The sequence below is a fragment of the Cervus canadensis genome, chromosome 3 (genome assembly GCF_019320065.1).
Source record: "Cervus canadensis isolate Bull #8, Minnesota chromosome 3, ASM1932006v1, whole genome shotgun sequence".
In the NCBI taxonomy this organism is placed as follows: domain Eukaryota; kingdom Metazoa; phylum Chordata; class Mammalia; order Artiodactyla; family Cervidae; genus Cervus; species Cervus canadensis.
The window spans coordinates 64,567,574-64,590,566 of record NC_057388.1 but is presented as its reverse complement, the minus strand read 5'-3'; the positions used below and the strand labels follow the sequence as shown (position 1 = coordinate 64,590,566).

Genomic DNA, 22,993 nt, shown 5'->3' with positions numbered 1-22,993 from the left:
TCTTAAAATAGATGTTTCTCTCCTTTAGGATTCCATTTATTTCACAGTATATTGACCCTCAAGTCAGGAAGCTAATATACAGAGCAAAGTAATTTTTAGTAATCTTATTTTCTGCCTTGTTACAGCTGAGACAGATTTTGACACTCTAACTAAGGGACAAGTCTCTGAAATGACCAAAGAAATTGCTGACAAAACAGAAAAATACAATAAATGTAAACAACTCTTGCAGGTAAGCTAATTCCCTTGTAAGGAAGAGATTTATCAAATGTAATGGCTTACCTTATCTTTATTGTTTTGATTGGGTATCCCAGAGTTGGTTTCTTTCTCTTGTTTTTTTGGGGGGGTTGCGGGGGGTGGCTCTAGGACACACAGGCTTCAGTAGTTGCAGTGCATAAGCTCTGTAGCTACAGCGCATAGGCTTAGTTGCTCTGAGATCTTCCTGCACCAGGGATCAAACTGGTGTCCCCTGCATTTGCAGGTGGATTCTTTTACCACTGAGCCACCAGGGAAGCTCCCAGAGTTTCTTTACACTTGTATCCTGATGTTTAGTTTCACTTTTGAAGTGGGGGATGTTCTGTGTACCTATTCATGTAGGCATGTGTGTAAAATCATGATCTAGGGAATTCCTTGGTGGTCCAGTGGGTTAGGTCTTGGTGCTTTCACTGCTGTGGGCATGGGTTCGATCTGTGGTTGAGGATCCAAGATCCTGCAAACCTTACATTGTGGGGGGGGGGGGGGGCAGGAAATATCGTGATTGTTTTCTGTTCCCCTAATGTCCTTCTCTTGATAATGGGCGAAGGATTAATTGCAGTTGGATGTTGTCTGTCTTCTAAGGATACATGAAAAATCTCTGAACTGCATAAAAGGAAAGTACTCTTTTTCCTACATATACTGTAATAATAGCAAAGACTTTCACCACATCCTAAAGTGAGAAGATTTGTAAAGTGGAAAAAGGGAATGTTGACCAAGTGAATGGTTGCCTTTACTATTATTTATTTTGATTCTATTAAACTGTAATAGTAAAACGTTTAAATTTTGCAATTGTCCTAGTAGCATTCACTCTGGAGTATTTAAAGGACAAAGGGAAAATGCTTTTCATTTGTATCTGATTTGGGGAAGGGAGGAAAAGGTGTTTTGTGTAGTATGTGGTTTTCGTTTTTTAAATATTTTTTTCTGTGTTTGTTTCTCTGTACATGTGGAGAGGCGAGGGGTAATTTTTAGAGCCAGGGAGTGCATATATTAGCCCAACGTTACTGTAGTAATTGGGCTTCCCAGGTAGTAGTAGTAAAGAACCCACCTGCCAATGCAGGAGATATAAGAGACGCAGTTCAGTCCATGGGTCAGGAAGATCTCCTGAAGCGGGGAGGACTTGGCAACCCACTCAAGTATTCTTGCCTGGAGAATCCCATGGACAGAGGGTGGGCTACAATCCATAGGGTCAGAAAGAGTCAGAGAGGACCGAAATGACTTAACACACTATAGTAATTAACGTAAAATATTTTATGTTTCAGTCTTAATAATAATTTAATGTAATCCTTTAATAAGACTTTAAGCTGAGCATTTTTGTTGCTTCAGAAGATCCTTTTGTAGAGGATTGATTACCCTTGAGGTCAAAATAGTTGTTTATAAGGGACTAAACTATTTTTCAGTAAGTGAGACAATTTTCAGTAAGTGAGATGAATATTTTAAAAAACCTCATTGTATTATCAAAAGGAAGATAGAATGTTTTTTTCCAGCTAAAAACTTCCTCAGGGTTTTTGTTTTTTTTTTAAACTGTGTTGTAGTACAATTGAAATTCAGTAAATCGCACATATTTAAGGTCTGCAGTTTGTTTAGTTTTGCTGTATTTATAGTGGTGGAGCTATCACAATGTCATGCTAATGAACATTTCCACTACGTTCAAATCTTTTTGTACCCTTTTGCAACTCATCCCTCCCTCTCTCCCCTTTCCTGGGAAACCATTGGCTTGCTTTCTGCCACTGTAGATTAGCCTACCTTTTGTATAGTTTCTGTAAATAGAATCATATGTATGCTCTTCTTTTCCTGCCCCCTTTCAGCACAGTTATTTTAAGATTTATTTATGTATTTGCCTGTTATTGGTAATTCATTCCTTTTTATTATGAAAGTTCATTTTTTTGCCATTTAAAAAATTGTTTTCATCTTATTACTGAGTTGTGTTCTTTATTCCAGATACAAACACTTTGTCTGATGTGTGTGATTTTATCCTAGTCTATGGCTTGCCTTTTTATTTCCTTAATGGTGTTTTTGGAGAAGGAATTGGCAACCCACTCCAGTACTCTTGCCTGGAAAATTCATGGATGGAGGAGCCTGGTAGGCTACAGTCCATGGCGTTGCAAAGAGTCGGACACCACTGAGTGACTTCACTTTCTTTCTGTAGTTCCTTTTGGAGAAGGAAATGGCAGCCCACTCCAGTGTTCTTGCCTGGAGAATCCCATGGACAGAGGAGCCTGGTGGGCTACAGTCTATGGGGTTGTAAAGAGTCGGACACGACTAAACAACTAACACACACACACAGTGGTGTTTTTAGAAAAAGTTTTAGTTTTGCTGAAGTACAGATTCTTAATTTATTCTTTATGTATTGTTTTAATTTTCTAAGAAAAAATTTACTAACTGAACTTGTAATGATTTTTTTCTTGTCTTCTGTTAAGTTTTGTAGTCTTAGAGTCTTTTAAGTCTGTTAACTATTTTATTTTTGTGAATGGTGAGTTGTGGTATATATAGTAAGGATATTCAGTTGATCCAGCATTATTTGTTGAAAAGACTTTTTTTCTCTATTGAATTGCTCAAAGCATAAAGCATATTGCTTTCTTTATTTTTTAATTAAAAAATTTTTTTAATTGACTGTGCTGTGAGGCTTGTGGGATCTTGGTTCCCTTACCCGGGATCGAACCATGCCCCTTGGAGTGGAAGCACGGAGCCCTAACCACTGGACCACTAGGGAATTTCTAGCATAAAGCGTATTTAAACATTTTTTTCCTTACACAAAACACTCAAAATGAAATTGGCCAAGTTACCTTTTCATCATGTTTTAAAACTCCTTTCCTTTAACATTCTAAGTTGTAGAGAAGAGCAGTGTTTAAGAAATCTACCTAGACATTGTCTTGGTCAGGAAACCCCAATTAATATCTGGAAACAATGGCATTATAAATACGTGATTTTTATTACCTCCTGAGCTTCCCAGGTTGCACTAGTGGTAAAGAGCCTACCTACCAGTGCAGGAGACATAAGAAATGCATGTTCAGTCCCTGGGTTGGCAAGATCCCCTGGAGGAGGGCATGGTAACCCACTCCAATATTCTTGCCTTGGGAATCCCAAGGACAGAGGAGCCTGGCGGGTTACAGTCCAAAAGGTCACAAAGAGTTGGACACAACTGAAGCAACTTTGCATGCATGCTTGCTTGCTTTACCTCCTTTGCAAAAGTAATCTATGTTTATTGTGACATATTAGGCATTATGGAAATAAAGAATAACAATGGTGAAGAAATACCATTATGATCCTGATCCTCAGAAATAAGAGCTATTAATAGTTTGGTATATTGAATTCCCTGGCAGTTGACAGGACTCTGACCTTTCACTACTGAGGGGCCAGGTTTCAATCCCTGGTCGGGGAACTAAGATAGTCCCCACAAGCTGTGCAATGCAACCAAAAAAATTATTTTTTTGTTTATCTTTTTCTACGTAGATATCATATACAACTGTGTTAAACAACTTTTGAAGCAAACATGGAATTATACTGTATATTCCGTTTTGGAACTTGATCTTTTCAATTAACATATCTTGACATTTTTCTTTGTTAATTTGTAGATCCGTTTGTTCTTTTTCAGTAAATACATTCTGTTCCATTGTATGAATATAAAATGATTTATCCAGTCTTCCAATGACAGACATTTTGGTTTTTTCAGTTTTTATACCTTTACAATAGTGTTAGAGTAAACATTCAGCACAAGTATGTTTGTATAGATATTGGCTGTATATGGATTTAAAATCTTTTGGTAATTATACTAATTTCGTTTAGGATGAGAGAACAAAGTGCAATAAATATGCTGATGAACTTGCAAAAATGGAGCTGAAATGGAAAGAACAAGTGAAAATTGCTGAAAACATAAAACTAGAACTAGCTGAAGTAGTGGACAATTACAAAGTAAGTTTGATATTTATATAACTTGAAGCATAATACCTGATACTTCTGAAAAGTGCTGCCTATAATTTTGCCAGTCTAAAGTTTTAACATGGGTAATTGAGATATCATTTTCATAATCTAGATAAATATGTACTAGGTAGTTATGCTGAATATAATTCATTAACTGTGAACTGAGAAGGCTTTCATTTTGTGTATTCATATGGACATGACTGAAGCAATTTAATTTAATACTAGCAACATGGCTATTAAAATTATATCTCTAAATCATGCTTAGATTTTAAAATGAAAACTGATCATTTCATAATCCTTGTTCAGTTAAAATGGTTTGTGAAATTATTCTAGAGCTTTGGTGTTTTTCTGGGAGTATAATAATACTGATCAGTAATTTAAAAAATTTATGTAAAGGTTTGAGAATTTATAACCAAAATGTGTTACTTCTGATCATTAATGATTATGCAGGCAGATTCTTTACTGTCTGGGCCATCAGGGAAGCCCAAGCAATACACTCTTAGTTCAGTTCAGTTCAGTTGCTCAGTTGTGTCCGACTCTTTGCGACCCCATGAACCGCAGCACACTAGGTCTCCCTGTCCATCACCAACTCCCAGAGTCCACCCAAACCCATGTCCATTGAGTCGGTGATGCCATCCAACCATCTCATCCTCTGTCGTCCCCTTCTCCTCCTGCCCTCCATCTTTCCCAGCATCAGGGTCTTTTCAAATGAGTCAGCTCTTCGCATCAGGTGGCCAAAGTATTGGAGTTTCAGCTTCAGCATCAGTCCTTCCAATGAACACCCAGGACTGATCTCCTTTAGGATGGACTGGTTGGATCTCCTTGCAGTCCAAGGGACTCTCAAGAGTCTTCTCCAACACCACAGTTCAAAAGCATTAATTTTTCAGTGCTCAGCTTCATTTATGGTTCAACTCTCACATCCATACGTGACTACTGGAAAAACCGTAGCTTTGACTATATGGACCTTTGTTGGCTAAGTAATGTCTCTGCTTTTTCATACGCTGTTTAGGTTTGTCATAGCTTTTCTTCCAAAGAGCAAGCGTCTTTTTAATTTAATGGCTTGCAGTCACCATCTGCAGTGATTTTGGAGCCTAAGAAAATAGTCACTGTTGTCATTGTTTTCCCATCCATTTGCCATGAAGTAATGCGGCCGGATGCCATGGTATTAGTTTTCTGAATATTGAGTTTTAAGCCAGCTTTTTCACTCTTCTCTTTCACCTTCATCAAGAGGCTCTTTAGTTCCTCTTCACTTTGTGCCAGTAGGGAGGTATCATCTGCCTATCTGAGGTTACTGATATTTCTCCCGTCAGTCTTGATTCCAGCTTGTGCTTCATCCAGCCTGGTATTTCACATGATGTACTCTGCATTATGTGGGTGATCATATAAATAAGACACAATGCTATGCTTATAGAGTTTATAATCTAGTAGGGAATGCTGGATGCGAAATGGTGATACGATTCTTTCACATTCATGACCTAGGTAATCATCTTTCAAACCCATGCGCAGCTAAATAATTTTTATTTTATGAATAATATTTTATTATAAAAGTCAATGTTCAGATTAAACATCATATTTATGGCTGTACAACTGGTAAAAGTGCTTGATTTGTTTGTTTAGTGCCCTGCCTGTTATTTTGTGCTGTTTAGACACAAACATCCATGAGACAGAGCAAAATGTGATGAAGTTCTACATAAACTACAAGTCTTAAGTATTATAGGGCTGTTTCCAATGGAATATTTAGGAGTTAGACATTATGGAGAAACTAGACCTGTGAATACACAGATGAACTGTACAAAAAATGTTTTAATGGCCCAGGTAACAATGATGGTGTAATCTCACCTAGAGCCAGACATGCTGGAGTGTGAAGTCAAGTGGGCCTTAGGAAGCATTGCCACAGACAGAGCTAGTGGAGATGATGGATTTCCAGCTGAGCTATTTCAAACCCTAAAAGATGATGCTGTTAAAGTGCACTCATTATGCCACCAAATTTGGAAAACTCAACAGTGGCCACAGGACTGGAAAAGGTCAGTTTTCATTCCAGTCCCAAAGAAGGGCAGTGCCAAAGAATGTTCAAACTATTGTGCAAATACACTCATTTCACATGCTATCAAGGTAATGCTCAAAAATCCTTCAAGCTAGGCTTCAACAGTACGTGAACGGAGAACTTCCAGATGTGCAGGCTGGATTTAGAAAAGACAGAAGAACCAGAGATCAAATTGCCAAAATTTGTTGGATCATGGAGAAAGCAAGGAAGTTCCAGAAAAACATCTTCACTGACTATGCTAAGGTCTTTGACAATGTGGATCACAGCAAGCTGTGGGAAATTCTTTTTTTTTGGGGGGGGGGCGGTGGATTCTTAAAGAGATGGGAATACCATACCATCTTATCTGACTGCTGAGAAACCTTTATGCAGATCAAGAAGCAAGAGAACCAGACATGAAACAACAGGTTTGTTCAAAATTGGGAAAGGAGTACTTCAAGGCTGTACATTGCCACCCTGCTTATTTAACTTCTGTGCAGAGTACATCATGGGAAATGCCAGGCTGGATGAAGCTCAAGCTGAAATCAAGATTTCCAGGAGAAATATCGGTAACCTCAGATATGCAGATGACACCTCCCTGTTGGCAGAAAGTGAAGAGGAACTAAAGGCCTCTTAATGAAGGTTAAAAAAGAGAATGAAAGTTGGCTTAAAACCCAACATTCAAAAAACTAGGATCATGGCATCCGGTCCAGTCACTTCATGGCAAACAGATGGGGAAACACTGGAAACAGTGACAGATTGTATTTTTTTGGGCTCCAAAATCACTGAAGACAGTGACTGAAGCTATGAAAATAAAAGATGCTTGCTCCTTGAAGAAAAGCTATGACAAACTTAGACTGTATTAAAAAGTGGAGACAGCATTTTGCTGACTAAGGTCTATCTAGTCAAAGCCATGGTTTTTCCAGTAGTCATGTAAGGACGTGAGAATTGGACCATAGAGAAAGCTGAGTGCTGAAGAATCTTTGCTTTCAAACTGTGGTGCTGGAGAAGACTCTTGAGAGTCCTTTGGACATCAAATTAATCCTAAAGGAAATCAACCTTAAATATTCATTGGAAGGACTGATGCTGAAGCTCCAACACTTTGGTCACCTGATGTGACGAGCCAACTCATTTGAAAAGACCCTGATGCTGGGAAGGATTGAAGGCAGGAGGAGAAGAGGACAACAGAGGATGAGATGGTTGGATGGCATAACCAACTCAATGGACATGAGTTTGAGCAAACTCCAGGAGAGGGTGATGGACAGGAAATCCTGGTGTACTGCAGTCCACGGGGTTGCAAAGAGTTGGACGCAACAGACTGAACAACAACAACAAAGACCTTTCAAAGACCATACAGGAAGGGAGGATATAACAGAGATGGCAAAGGAAAGAAGCATCTTTCTAACAGATGGAAAAGAATTAATATAGGTTTGGAGGTCAGAAGTAGAGAGCATAGTCTGGGAGCTGTAACAGTCCTGAGTAATAGGTCTTTAATAATTGTAATATCTGTGATGGAGTAGATCATTGTAAAAGATAAGTTGAATCCAGATTTTGGGGAACTGTTTGGAATGTGGGTGCTATTTGCTGTTAAATATTTTCTAGGAGAAAAAGAGACCCAACCAGAGTGGGTCTTAATGAAAATAATTTGGTAGCATAGAGAGGATTTCCAGGTGGGAAGGATTTTTGAAGGTAAGAAAATTAGGTACAGATATGCTTGGAATGAGTTGATAAAGGACTACCACTACCTCTTTTGGGTACCTTCCCCATTCATCATCCATTGAATTTATCAAGGAAAGCTTTAAATCTTAGGAAAGAATGCGTGTGGCACATAAGTTAATATTTGTGATTTATTCATATGAGCGTGATAGTTGAAGGCATAGAAGGAAGGGAGTTTTCCAAGAATGCAGAGAGAAGAAGCCAAAGAAGAAACTGGAGAGTACTTGTAACTGTGAATAAGTGTACTTTAAAAAAGAGGATTAGAGGATGACAGTGTTGGCACCATTTCATAAAAGCCAGGAGAGAAGTTTTAAGAGTGAGGCACGTTCATAAAAAATGACAGGTAATTCAGGGACTTCCCTGACAGTGCAGTGGCTAGGTCTCTGCATTACCATTGCAGGGCATGCAGGTTCAGTCCCTGATCAAGGATCCAGGTTCCTGCATGCTGCAGAGTGGCAAAATAAAAATAATAAAATAATCTTGAAACACATCAGAAACACAATAGTGATAAGTTCAGAGATATCAAAGAATAAGATCCAGAGGAAATATATGGATATGGTAATAGGGTTTATTTTAATAGAAGGGTATAAACTAGCTCTTGAAGGGTAAAAAGAGGGTAGATGATGAAAAATAATTAATGATCATTTCTTTCTCTCCTCAGCTTCAGTTGGCAGAGAAAGAAAAAGAGATAAGTGGCCTAACTTCATATTGGGAAAACCTCTCCAGGGAGAAGGTACTGAATAATGTCCTTGAAAAATTTCACATGACACTGAATGATAAGGCAGCTTTTTGAAGAGACATACATTTTACAGTTATATGAGGGTAATTTTTTCTTTTTAAGTTAAACGAAGAAAAGACAAACAGGTAGAAAAAATGTTTTTTAGTTTTATAATATTTTTAAAATATTTTGATAGAAAAATGCTTAAGTGTCGAGACTTAGTTTGACTTTTACATGGTTTGGACTTAACAAATTTTAGTGTTCAAATTTATAAAAGTAAACAAATTTAAAATTATACTTAATGTATTTATTTGATTTTCTTTTGTAATAGGAAACATTTTAGGAGCTGTTTAATGATTTCTAGCATAACCTGACCTTCAGACAGAGCATACGTTTATAACATAAAATGTACTGTAATGCAGCATTTCTCACAGTAGGGTCTAAAGGGTCTTGTTATGAATGATAAAAGACACTCCTATCACTGAGAAAATTCCAGAAGTTTTAGGAGGTCAGTGCCAGGAACTGGGGACAGGACCAAAAATATTTTTTATGTTACAGTATACATTTATGTATGTATGTATATAGGTATGTATGTACAATCTTCCCTCTGTGTCTTTGGGGTTGGTTTCTAGAGCCCCCTCTAAGGATGCCAGAATCCAAGGATGCTGAAGTCCCTTATGTGAAATGGTGTAGTACCATTGGCCCTGAATATCCATGCATTCTGCATTGGCTGATTCAGAGGGCCAACTGTATTTTAAATTTACATTTGGGTATCTCTGTTCATCTGCGTGTTTATCTAATCTGATATTAATAGATATCATCTTCCTACTTGGCACTCATCAGTATGAGCTCTTTTTAGTAGTGGGTTAAGAATTTTTTGCTTTTCACGTAGTCCCATATTTGGTTAGTGGGAACACCTTCGAACTGGTCCCTGGTGTGCCCCAATATCTAAAGGATGGTGTTGGTTTTTTGAGCACTTAATTTTTTTTCTAGCGTTGCAAGATGGTCTCGAATGTTTATTTCACCATTCATCTTTGGAGTTGGCCATTTTTTATAAGAAAGAATCTGACATTAACTTCTCCAAGGGGTTCTGGTTGCTTATTATTGGGAAATGCTGCTTGGAACCCAGAATTCAGGCTCTGTGTATATCTTCATTATTCCTGGTGCCCATTGCTTCTGGATCCTTTCAGCGCCAGAGCTGGGAAAGGTTTGTATTTTAGATATTGTGAATTCTACTCCAACTCAACTAGTTCTTCCTTGCCTTTTTTTTAAAAAGGCATTTTTAATAGAAGTTATTGCAGTAATTTCATCTAGCTACAGAGAGATGATCAGGATGAGGATGTTGGTTGTGTTGTTGTTCTTACTGTTTTGCCATGCCATCTGGCTTACAGGATCTTAGTTTCACACAGGGATCAAACCCAGGCCCTGGCAGTGGACTGGTAGAATCCTAACCACTAGATTGCCAGGGAAATCCTCCCTGTTTTCCTTAATTCCTATTTGTACACCTTTTCCTCAGTGAGAATCCTGTGCTCAACGGTGTCAGCACATTTAATCTATTTGGTAGTTCCAGTATCTCACATAAAACAGTTTCAGGACTGCTAGAGCTATGTCCACTAAGACAAGGAAACCTGTTATAAGAGTAGAATTCAATTCAAGATTGTTTGCAATTCTTCCCTCCCCAGCCCATCCCCGGGTTGTCAGTATATTGTGTTTGAATGTTACTTGCTAGTTCTCTCCCCCTCACCCTCTCATCCTCCACCCTGCCTTCGGTACATGGGAATGTAAAATGACAGGTGGGTTAAAAAGATCTCTGGAAACAAACAGTGGGTTGTGCTGTGCGTGCTTAGTTGCTCAGTCATGTCCAGCTCTCTGCAGTCCCTGGAACCGTAGCCCGCCAGGCTCCTCTGTCTGTTTTCCAGGCAAGAATATTGGAGTTAGGTTTCCTACTCCAGGGGATCTTCCCTACCCAGGGAGCGAGCCCATGTCTTTTGTGTGGATTCTTTACCACTAGTGCCACCTGGGAAGCCCTAAATGGTGGATTGAAGCTAATTAAAACAATAGGAGCACAAATGAAGAGTAAGAAAACAATTTTTTATTTCTGGTATGAGTTTTGGTCAAGTGTATTTCAAAGTTAAAGCAATGATAACCTAATTAGATTTGACAGAAAGTTGACAAAATATGTATTTCAAATGCTTAAGACCACTTTGTGAAATATGAATTAAGTAATTTTTGGTAAGAAACCCAACTCCGAAGTGTATTTTGTGCTTGGAGTTACTAGCTCATGTTGGAGAGAAGCAATTAAGATACTTAATTTTTATACATTTTACATATAAAAAATATGTTTCATATATAAAACTTAACATAAAATCATTATTTATATGTAGAATATATTTTATAGTTTTGGAGTTTCATATATGATAGTGAAAGTGCTGAATGGTTATAACCATCTGTACATTTTGCTGAGTTACAGATGGCTCAAATCACAGAAAATAATATATAGTGACTTATTAATTATGCTGCAGTGTAGATAATCTTGCAAGACTGCAATCAGTCTGTTAGATGGGGCTCAGTCATCTTAATATAGACCTACTTCTGAGCTCACTTGTTGCTGGGATTCAGTTCCTTGGGGGTTGTTCGATAAGTGCCATACTTCGTACTCTGCCATCTTCCAATCTTCCATGAGGTCACTCCTCTCCTCTCTCTCTCTCTTTTTAATTCCTTTTCCCTCTGCTCTGTGTTTGACAGAAGTAAAAGATTATTCAAACCACAGGCAGGTAACCTTTTAAAAATGTAAAGTTGATACTTTCCTTGCTTGAAGCTCCTTATGGGTCTCCCATGTACTTGTGCATATAAGATAAATGACAACAGTCTTTTTTGTTTGTGCTGTGTGGCCTGCAGGATCTTAGTTCCATGACCAGGGGTTGAACCCATACCCTTGACAGTGAAACCATGGTGTCCTAACCACTGGACTACCAGGGAATCCCTCCAGAATTGTTAGTATAGATTATAATCTTTTATATGACTAGCCTCTCTCTCTCTCAACCCCTTTTAAGCCACAGTTTGTTTGATTCTCCTCTATTGTAGAATTCCTCTCAGTAGTAGTTCTGAGTCTTGAGCTTGCATCAGAATCATCTGTATGATTTGTTAAAGCACAGCTTTCTGGGTTCTATTCCCAGAGTTTCTGATTTGTAGGTCAGGGATGGGGCTTGAGATTTGCATTTCTGACAAGTTGCTGCTGATGGTGCTGCTCTTGGGATTGCATTTTGAGAACTGTTACAGTCACTCGGGCCTTAAAACTCATGAATTGCTTTCTTGTTTCAGGACCCTTGTTCATGTACTTTGCCAAGAATATTCTTGCCTACAATTCTTTGGTAGTTAACTTTAAACTAGAAAAGTCTGGGAAGAATTTAAACATATATAAGAAGAGAATAATGTAATGAACTCTGTTGTATTGCTCACCCAGCAATTAACAGATGTTACTTTATGGCTATCTTATAATTTCAACCATTTTCCTTCTGTTTTAACCCAGTGGTATTTTTTTCAAGTATATCCCCAAATCTTTTAATATTTTCTTCTAAATATTTAAGTACTCCTACTACTCTTGACTTATGCTTTAAGTCTCAGGTTAAATGACTCTTCTTCAGAGAGGCCTTCTTTGACCTCTCGTTCTATTAGGTATCTCTATTAAACTTACACCTGGGAATTGTACTTTTATTTTACAGCACTTACCATAATTTGTAACTAATACTTATTTCTGTACGTATTTCTCTTAATTAAAACTCCCTTCGCTTAATTATAAGGTCCATGAAGACAGGAATCATGTCTGTTTTATTCACCATTGTATTTGTAGTCTCTACTCCAGTGTTCTGGCCTGGAGAATTCCATGGACTGTGTAGTCCATGGGATTGCAAAGAGTTGGACATGGCTGAGTGACTGTCACTCATAGTGTCTGATATTTGAAGTTAAATATTTGTTGAATGACTAAACAAATTAATGTTAATGGGTCAAACATAATTTATAGCATTTGCTTATAAAAACATTTGGTAAAAGAAATGTACTGCCATCAGCAGTTTTATTATCAGTTAATGCCCTACCGTGTCAGAAATGCAATAGAAGTAGGCCAGTTTGCTTTCTACTTCCTTTCTTCTTGAGTTACTCTTAATTTTCCTGCTAGTGATACTGTAGTTTTATGTTACTTTTAAAGAGTGTATTTATAAGAATTTCTGTTTGCTATTTCAGCAACTTGCTTAATGTTTGTCTTTTCCCAGTGTTTTTTTAGAACCCTTACTCCTCTTTAAGGTTAGGATTAAATCCTTTTCTTTCAGCACTGAAACCTAGATCCAAATAGTGCCTGGGATAAACCAAATGATCATTAAGCGTTAGTTGAGTGAGTAAATAAAAAGAAAAAAAAAAGAAGATGAATCATCATCTAACAGAATGTGTATTTTACTTGTTTTGTTTCCTGTTCATCTTCCCTGCTCTAGATACAAACTTCACATGAGCAGGAATTTTTGTATGTTTTGGTTGTACCTGAATCTCTAGTGCCTGGAGAGCAGTGCCTGCCACATATTAGATACTCAATAAATAATTATTGAACATTGTTGTTGTTCATTTGCCCAATTGTGTCAGACTTTGTGACCCCATGGACTGCAGCACGCCAGACCTCTCTTTTCCTCACCATCTTCCACAGTTTGCCCAAGTTCATGTCCATTGCATTGGCAATGCTATCCAGTCATCTTACCCTCTGATGCCCTCTTCTTCTTCTGCCCTCAATCTTTCCCAGCATCAGGGACTTTTCCCGTGAGTCAGCTCTTCATATCAGATGACCAAAATACTAGGGCTTCAACTTCAGCATCAGCCCTTCCAGTGAGTATTCAGGGTTGATTTCCCTTAAGATTGACTAGTTTGATCTCCTTGCCATTCAGGGGACTCCAGCACCATGGTTTGAAGGCATCAATTCTTTGGCGCTTTGCCTTCTTTACGGTCCAGCTCTCACAACCGTACGTTACCACTGGGACAATCATAGCCTTGACTATGTGGACCTTGATGGCAGAGTAATGTCTCTGGTTTTCAGCACATTGTCTAGGTTTGTCATAGCTTTCCTTCCAAGAAGCAAACGGCTTCTGATTTCATGACTGCAGTCACCATCCATAGTGATTTGAGAGCACAAGAGGAAATCTGTCACTGCTTCCCCCTTTTCCCCATCTCTTTGCCATGAAGTAATGGGGCCGGATGCCATGATCTTAGTTTTTTTAATATTTGGTTTTAAGCCGACTCTTTCACTCTCGTCCTTCACCCTCATCAAGAGGCTGTCAGTTTCTCTTCACTTTCTGCCACTAGAGTGGTATCATATGCATATCCGAGGTTGTTGATGTTTCTCCTGCCTGTCTTGATTCCAGCTTGTAACTCATCCGGCCTGGCATTTCTTATGATGTGTTCTCAGTGTATGGATTAAACAGACAGGGTAAGAGCAGACAGCCCTGTCGTACTCCTTTCTCAACCTTGAATGAATCAGTTGTTCCATACAGGGTTCTAACTGTTGCTTCTTGACCTGCATACAGGTTTCTCAGGAGACAGGTAAGATGTTCTGGTATTCCCATCTCTTTAAAACGTTTCCATGGTTTATTATGATCTACACAGTCAAGGGCTTTGGTGTAGTTGATGAAACAGAGGTAGATGTCTTTTTTGAATTCCATGGCTTTCTCTATGATCCAGAGAATATTGGCAATTTGACGTCTGGTTCCTCTTTCTCAGTAACATAGTTATTGAACATATGTGTGAATAAAAATTCATTATTGTTTTTTAGAGTAACTTGCTCACTAGTATCATACAAATATATATTTTAAAAGTAACTGTTAATAGTATGAAGTAATTTAGTATGTCTTAGAAACTCTACCAATTTAAATGTATTTAGAAATTTAACATATCTTAAAATATCTTATGTCATTCCAAAAACCACTGCTTAGGATTATTTACCATTTTCATACTATTTCAGATATTCTGTATAACCCCCTTACTAGAAATCTGAAAAGGAAAGAGAAAAGAAAATAATAAAGCAGAAAGCACAGTGGCAAAGAATGATAAAAATGATGGTGGGAAGTATTTTATTAACTATTACCAGAGAAAAAATAAAAAATATTTTTAAAGTAAAACTGTTTCTAAATGTTCTTTAACATCAGGTGCCTGATTAGCATTTTTTCTGAATTTCATTTCATCTTTCCAGATGATCTGCTTCCTTTTTGAGAATAGAAGAGTAATATTTGTATGTAGCTATAAATGATTAATGGAAGTTGTCTTGAGTATATCTGTGATTTTTGTGGGTGACAAAGGCAGTGCAACTGCTGCTGTGTTTTTTGCCTGCATCCATAATTGAAGAAAATGATAAATTTAAGTTAGAAATTAGTGAAAAGATGTAGTTTTTTTCCATCTAAGTTCATGGATATCCTGAATTCTAAACATGGATCCTTTGGAGGAGGGTGGGTGCGTTGTGAATATAAATTTAAGACTCTTTTCTAAGTTAACAGTTCAGTCTTCTGATTTCCAAACAACCCAATCAGAACAATTTTGTCCATGTTCCTGTATTTTTAGCCTGCCTCCATTTATTTTCCCCCATGAGGAATCAAAGCTGCTTATTACTCCTGTTCTTACCCATATATTATTTGCAGAGGATTTGTTGTATCTTTGATCTTAAAGGAGTGGAGTATGAGCCTAGAGTAAACTCTTTATTAGGTTGAAATTCTCTGTGATGTTCCTTGTCTATATTAGTGCATGTATAAATCTTTTGATAAAACCCTGACTTCATTTAAGTAGTTTATTCTTTGCTTATAGAAAAATACTCCTTTAAACTGATTTGTACTTTTATAGAAGTATTTTCTCATGTCTAACTCTTTTGCTGCTTCCATGCCTTTCCCCCCCTCTTTTCTTGAATCATCTTTGAAGTATTTTTTATATTTACTCTCTCCCCTTTTCTCTGTTCATATTGTCACTTTCACATCCTGAATCACTACAGCAGTGTGAATGGGGTTTTTGATTGGCAGGAGATGAGGGAACATCCATTGAGGGCCTGCTATGTTTTAAACAGTGCCCTCATTTCTCAGTAGTCCTCTGAGGCCTGCAGAAGGTAAGTTCCTCAGGGTTTTTTGTGCTGGAGCTGACAAGCAAATTCTGGTCGGACTCCAGTCCACCATGGTATTCTGCCTCCCTAATTGTTTATACTTTCAGGTGTGCTCGCTATAGTTCGCTAGATTAACCTTGCTCAGAACTGTTTGATGGTGGTGGTGGTGCTGTTCAGGATCTGTTAGGCCCACTGTAGTGAACTGATAGGTCTTAAACTGTAGGACAGATCGGCATATTGCCCTTGAGCTGTGTTTTTAGATATATTTCTTCTACTCTTAAAATGAATCCTGTGTTCTAGGTAAGTCATTCACTTACCAGTCCTGCATTATGTTGTATTTCTTATGCCTTCTCTACTCTTTTCACGTGCTTAGCAAGAACTTTTAATTCCCATTTCTCGTCTCAAGCCTAAATTGACTTGAATTTTTCATGTTTACCAGTTTTGCTCTCAGGGCTTCCCTAGTAGCTCAGATGGTCAAGCATCTGCCTGCAATGCAGAAGACCTGGGTTCTATCCCTGTTCCAGGAAGATCCCCAGGAGAAGGAAATGGCAGTCCACTTTAGTATTCTTGCCTGAAGAATTTGGAGGAACTTGGTGGGCTAGTCCATGGGGCTCACAAAGAGTTGGACACAACTGAGCGACTAACACACAAACTAGTTTTGCTCTCAGTGATAATGATTTACTTCATTTTAAGGCTACTTACCCTATTTTAAGGTCACTTTATAGGTAAAAATTTAACATAGAGTCTCATCTTGAGTACTCCCAAGGGATGACAGTCAGCAAAACCAGCTAAATTTTACTTTACAGGTGAAAATTTTTATCCTTACATCCTTTGTTAATATTTTTGGTTGATTTTATTTTTTTAAACCGCTCTATTGAGGTGCAATTTACATACGATAAAATTCACCCATTTTAAGTGCAATGCAGTGAATTATGGCAAATATATAGTACTGTAACTGTTATTACATTCAAACTATAGAATGTTTTATTGCTGCACATGCTTGTGCTCATATGTACTCCATTCCTCCAACTACCCCCAGTCCCAGACAACCACTGATCCGCTTTCTTCTACTCTAGTTTTACTTTTTCTAGCATTTCATAAAAATATGATCATACAGAATTTATTCATTTGTTGATTATGGACATTAATCCTTTTACTAGCTGATGGACGTTCAAATTATTTCTCATGTTTTGGTTATGATTAAGACTGCTATGAACATCCTCTTGCAAGTTTTTCCTGTGGATATGACTTTCTTTTTTCTTTTTTTGAGTAGATACTTAGGAAGGGAATTGCTGGCTTGTGTGGTATGTCTGTGTTTTTTTTTTTTTTTTTTTTTATGTCTGTGTTTTTAAGAAACAGCCAGATTGTTTTCCAAAGAGGATGTACCACTTTGCATTCCCACTGCAGTGTATGAGCATTCCAGTCACTAGCCCTTGGTATTACCAGTTTTTAATTATAGTCATTCTATTGGCTATGTAGGGTTGCCTTGTTAAAATTATAGTTTAATTTCTCTGAAGACTAGGGTTTTTAAAAATTATTATTGTTTCTTAATGTTAACCTTAAAATTTTTTTTTAAAATTGAAGTATAGTTAATTTACATTATTGTGTTTTTGGTGTACAGCATAGTGATTCAGTATTTTTGCAGATTATATTCCATTATAGGTTATTACAAGATAATGGATGCCCCTGTGCCCCACAGTAAATCCATGTTGTTTATTTTATATGTAGTAACTTGCATCTGTAATCTCGTACCCCTAATTTGTCCTATTCCTTTGGTAACCACAAGTTTTCTGTATCTGTGAGTTTGTTTCTTTTTTGTATGTACAGTTATGCATATTTTTTAGATTCCATGTGTGTATAAGTGATACCATATAGTCTTTATCTTTGACTTATTGCATCAAGTGCATGCATACACACATACATAGCATCTTAATCCAGTCATCTGTTGATGAGCCTTAGGTTATTTTCATGCATATCTTGGCTATTTTAAATAGTGCTGCTATGAATATTGGGATGTATATATCTTTTAAGATTAGTTTCTTTTTTTTTCTTCTGGATAGTCCTTGATGACTAACTGGTGATGCTCAGTATCTTTTCTTGTGCCTGCAGGCCATTCATGTATATTTTTTTGTGAATGTCTGTTCATATCTTTTACCTAATTTTTTAAATTGGGTTATTTTCTTTGGTTTTTGGTTTGGAGTTTTAAAAAATATATTCCAAATCCAATTTCTTTTGTTAGATATTTTGGAAATACTTTATCCCAGTTGTGGCTCATCTTTTCATTTTTAAAAGAAACTAGCTTTTGAAGAGCAGAAGCTGCTAATTCTGAAGTAGTACAGTTCAGCAATATTTTTCTTAATGGTTCAGGCTATATTTGTCCTATATGGAATTTTTGCCTGACCCAGAGTAACAAAGATTTTTCTCCTACTTTTTCATCTAGTATATTTATATTTTCAGCTCTTATATTTAGATTTATGATTTATTTAAAATTCTGTGTATGGAATGACAGTCAAAAAATTTTTGTTTATATGCAGATAGCCAGGTTTTTGTTTTTGTTTTTTTTTTAGCATCAGATGTCTAAAAGAATGTGTTTTCCTCCACTGAATTATATCTTCATCTTTGAAAATTAATTGGCAATGAGTATGGATATATTTTTGGAATCTCTTTTCTGTTTTATTTATATTAGGGTCAACATACTAAAGTCTACATCTGAATTTGGCTTGTGGTCTGTTTTTGTAAATGAAGTCTTATTAAAGCACATTGCCATGTCAATTCATTTTTAGGTAATTGTCTGTGACAACAGCAGAGATAGATTTGTGTAGCTGTGACAGACTGTGTTCTACAAAGCTGAAAATATCTACCATTAGGCTCTTTATGGAAAAAGTTTGGCTATGCCTGATCTGTGTATTTATCCTTATGCCAGAACTACTCAGTTGATTACTATAGCTTTTATAATAAGTTTTGAAATCAGATTGTGTAAGTCTTGAAGTTCTACTTTTTAAAAATGAGCTGTTCCAGGACTTTTGTGTTTCAGTGTACATTTTAGAATCAAGTTTGTCAATTTATACAAAAACCTGCTGGAATTTTGAATCTGTGAATCAATTTGAGGGGAATTTAATAGTATAAAAAGAGGTTTTCCAGTCCATGAATGTGATATATTTCTACATTTGTTGAGCCTCTCTTCTGTATCTCTCAGTAATGTTTATGGTCTTTAGTTTATAGACCGTGTACATCTTTTGCTAAATTTATTCCTAAGTATTTAATTTTTATCTATTAATTCTTTTTAAAATAAAAAGAATTTTTTAAATTTCATTTTTCAGTTGTGTGTTGCTGACAATACAGTTGGTTGGTATTTTTTTATATTGACCTTATATACTGCAGCCTTGCTAAATTAACTCATTCTCCTAGTTCTAGTAGATTTCCTTAGGATTTTCCCACTACTATGATGATGTCATCTGTGAATAAAGATGGTTTTACTTCCTCCTTTCCAATCTGTCTCCGTTAATCTTGCCTTAACCTTAACACTGTTTAGTACCTCCAGTATAATATTGCATAGAAGTGGTTAGCAGACTTTCTTGCCTTAATATTTGATCTTAGATAGAATCACTTAATTTTTTATCATTAAGATTCACTGTTGGTTTTCGTTAACATCACTTTATTTTTTTTAAACCATGAATGCATGTTGGATTTTGTAAAATGTTTCTTTGTGAATTTATTGAAATGATCATACCAGTTTTTCCTTTAGTCTGTGAACATGGTGAATTGCATTGATTTTTGTATGTTAAACTAATTTTGCTTTCTTGTGATAAAATCTACTTGGTCATGATATATTACTTTTAATACTGAATTTGATTTCTTAAGGATTTTTGCATTAGTATTCATGAGGGTCTGCAGTTGCAGTCTGCAGTTTTCCTGTGATGTCAGTGGTTTGGGTATCAGGATAATACTGGCCTTATAAAGTAAGCTGAGAAAGTGTTTTGGTAAGAGTTTATACAGGATTAATATATTTTTTAAAATGTTTGATAGAATTTACTAGGGAAGTAGTCCGAGTTGTTTTTTGCCTTAATGATTTTTACTAATAGCTAAATTATAAAAGATTCATAATTTCCCCTCAGCTCAATGAAAAGGGTACTTTAATTGGCACAGTTTGAAAATATATATTGGGCTTTATCTTGCTTTCTGGTTTTGTTAAGTGTGGGAGGGACATTTATGAGAAGTTGAGAACCAACATTTCCAACTGTATCCTTTAAATATAATAGGGAAATCATTGTAATATTTTGGCTAAATGTTTAAGCTTTTCTTGTTATAAAATACTCAATTGCCTTGCTTTTTCACCTTCTTTTTTGTTAATTTTAGGAACATAAAAGGAGTGTAGAAAATCAAGCAGAAAGGAAATTGGAAGGTCAGAATTCCCAAAGTCCTCATCAGATCTCACAGTGTCTCAAAACAAGCTTAGAGAAAAGTGGTCATGTTCCTGCAGTGTCAAATACACAACCAGTTCTGCAGTATGGTAATCCTTATGCAACACCAGAAACAAGAGGTTATTAAAACTTTTTTTGTTGGGGTTAGCCAAATACGGAGGTTTTTTTTGTTTGTGTCTTTGTGGGATTAGAGAACTGTTTAGTTGGTATAATCAACTCTAATAGAAATCCTGTTTTATAACAAACAGTTTTAATGTTTAACACTAACTGGCTTCATCTAGAAGCGATACACCATGAATGAGGAGTCTATTTGCTTATTACACATAGTTTAAAGGTCATTTGGGTTAAAAAGAAAAATATTTTTTTGGATACACTAAAATGGTTCTTTATATTCTGTTCATCCTTGCTATAGATAGGGATTCTAATTCTAGGACCAGGTTTTACCCTACCCTTCCAAAATTTTTATTTCAGATGGAGCAGATGGTGCTTTTTACCCAGATGAAATCCAAAGGCCACCTGTGAGAGTACCCTCTTGGGGACTGGAGGATAATGTTGTTTGCAGCCAGCCTGCTCGAAACCTAAGCCGCCCTGATGGTTTAGAAGACCTTGAGGATAGTAAAGTAAATTGAATTTCCATTTTCTGAGCTTGTCTCTCTTATTTTTGTCCTGTGTAGAGAGTTACGTGTGTGTGGGAAGAGAGAATATGTGCGCTTGTGTGTACACATGATTGCTTGCTTCATCTTTTTGAATAAGTTTCAGAAGGATACTTTAGAATTTATTTGGAGAATGATCTTAGAATATTGTAGTTATAAGATAGTTTAATATTTTTCTAAAAATGATGCTAATTATAAATCTTCATTCTCCCAAGAATCATTTTTTATAATTTTATTTTTGGCTGTGCTGGGTCTTCCTTGATGTGAAGGCTTTTCTCAAGTTGTGGAATGCGGGGGCTACTCTCCTGTTGTGGTGCCCAGGCTTCTCATTGTGGTGGCTTCTGTTGTTGTAGAGCATGGGGCTTTAGGGTACTTGGGCTTCAGTAGTTGCAGCACTTGGGCTCAGTACTCATGCTTTCTGGGCTCTAGAGTACAGGCTCAGTAGTTGTGATGCATGGGCTTAGTTTGTTCTGTAGCATTGGGATCTTCCTGGATCAAGGATCGAACCTGTGTCTCTTTCATTGGCCGGTGGGTTCTATACCATTGAGCCACCAGGAAAGCCCCCAAGGTAATTTCATCTTAAAATTTTTTAAAAAGTTGAGCCGCAGTTGACCTGTAACATACTAGTTTAAGGTGTGCAGCATAATGGTACTTGTGTGTACTACAGAATAACAAGTCTAGGTAATGTCCATCATCTACAGTTATAATTTTTTTCTTTGTGATGAGAAGATTTAAGGTCTGCTCTCTTCAGTTCAGTCACCCAATCGTGTCTGACTCTTTGCGACCCCATGAATTGCTGCATGCCAGGCCTCCCTGTCCATCACCTACTCCCAGAGTTTACTCAAACTCATGTCCATCGAGTCGGTGATGCCATCCAGCCATCTCATCCTCTGTTGTCCCCTTCTCCTCCTGCCCCCAATCCCTCCCAGCATCAGGGTCTTTTCCAGTGAGTCAGCTCTTCACATGAGGTGGCCAAAGTATTGGAGTTTCAGCTTCAGCATCAGTCCTTCGAATGAATACCCAGGACTGATCTCCTTTAGGATGGACTGGTTGGATCTCCTTGCAGTCCAAGGGACTCTCAAGAGTCTTCTCCAACACCACAGTTCAGAAGCATCAATATTTTGGCGCTCAGCTTTCTTCACAGTCCAACTCTCACATCCATACATGACCACTGGAAAAACCATAGCCTTGACTAGCAACTTTCACATATATAATACAGTATTAACTGTAGTCACAGATGGTTTAATCTTAATTATCACAGAGTAATTTACTATATTCTTTTGATTATAGATGTTCTAGATCAGAAGAAACAAAGTGTTAATGACAATATTATGCTCTGGTGTGCATCTTTTCAGTTTTGCACTTATTAATATATCCCATTTTAAATTATAAGGTGAACTCTTGTGCTCGCTTCGGCAGCACATATACTAAAATTGGAACGATACAGAGAAGATTAGCATGGCCCCTGCGCAAGGATGACACGCAATTTCGTGAAGCGTTCCATATTTTTAGAAAGAAAAAAAAGGTGAACTCTTTGTTATCTTTAGCTTAGAAAGAGGAAGAAGTGTGTGTATCATAGTTTTTTTGAGAAATACTCTTGTAGACATCATTTGTATTTAATCTCGGCCGCACAATACTGATGGTAATTGAATCAGTTTATGTTGCATGACATTCATTTTTTTCATTTAGGAGATTTCTTTACCATTTAATAGATAGACCTTTTTCTTACAGCAGCTCTTGTTGGATTTTCTGTGCATTAAGAATTTAAAAGAAATGCTTTATTGTGCTCTTTGCAAGTATAGTGGTATCATGACCTGTTTCTCATTTAATCTAGTTTGCTGCATTTAATTGCTATTAACCTTTGCAGAAACTGATCAGTGTTCAGACAGGCATGATTTTAGCCCTAGAGCTCAACACCCATAATGGAGAAAAATGTATTTCTCTCTCCTGCCTTTTGGCCTCCTGTGTCCATTACTGGGAATAATTAGGAAAACTGTCAGAACTTTTGTAGCCTATTTGAAGTCTAGAGTATTATCTTACTGCTTTTTCACACCTTCACTTCACATTTTGCATATTTAATCTGATCATTCTTGGCACAGATGTTACATGTGACAAGCCCTTCTCTACTGTAGTCATCTGCTTCAGTTTAATTAGCAGAATGTTCTTTCTGATCTGTGTGCT

At 37.0% G+C, this 22,993-nt stretch overlaps 1 protein-coding gene and 1 non-coding gene across 4 annotated transcripts in view; both read left to right on the top strand.

The window, feature by feature from the left end:
* The window catches only part of TAX1BP1 (Tax1 binding protein 1), an 80,215-nt gene that overhangs the window by 50,045 nt on the left and 7,177 nt on the right, over nt 1-22,993 (top strand). For 2 of the 3 annotated variants that reach the window (XM_043463324.1, XM_043463326.1), the window contains exons 12-16: nt 126-229; nt 4,036-4,161; nt 8,568-8,639; nt 20,095-20,278; nt 20,631-20,779. In XM_043463324.1, the coding sequence (XP_043319259.1) occupies nt 126-229; nt 4,036-4,161; nt 8,568-8,639; nt 20,095-20,278; nt 20,631-20,779 (635 nt within the window). The remainder of the gene's footprint in view (nt 1-125; nt 230-4,035; nt 4,162-8,567; nt 8,640-20,094; nt 20,279-20,630; nt 20,780-22,993) is intronic. The other variant, XM_043463325.1, reaches the window with a different exon arrangement.
* LOC122438944 lies at nt 22,216-22,322 on the top strand. Its single transcript, XR_006268689.1, has one exon. It is a non-coding gene; the product is annotated as a U6 spliceosomal RNA (small nuclear RNA).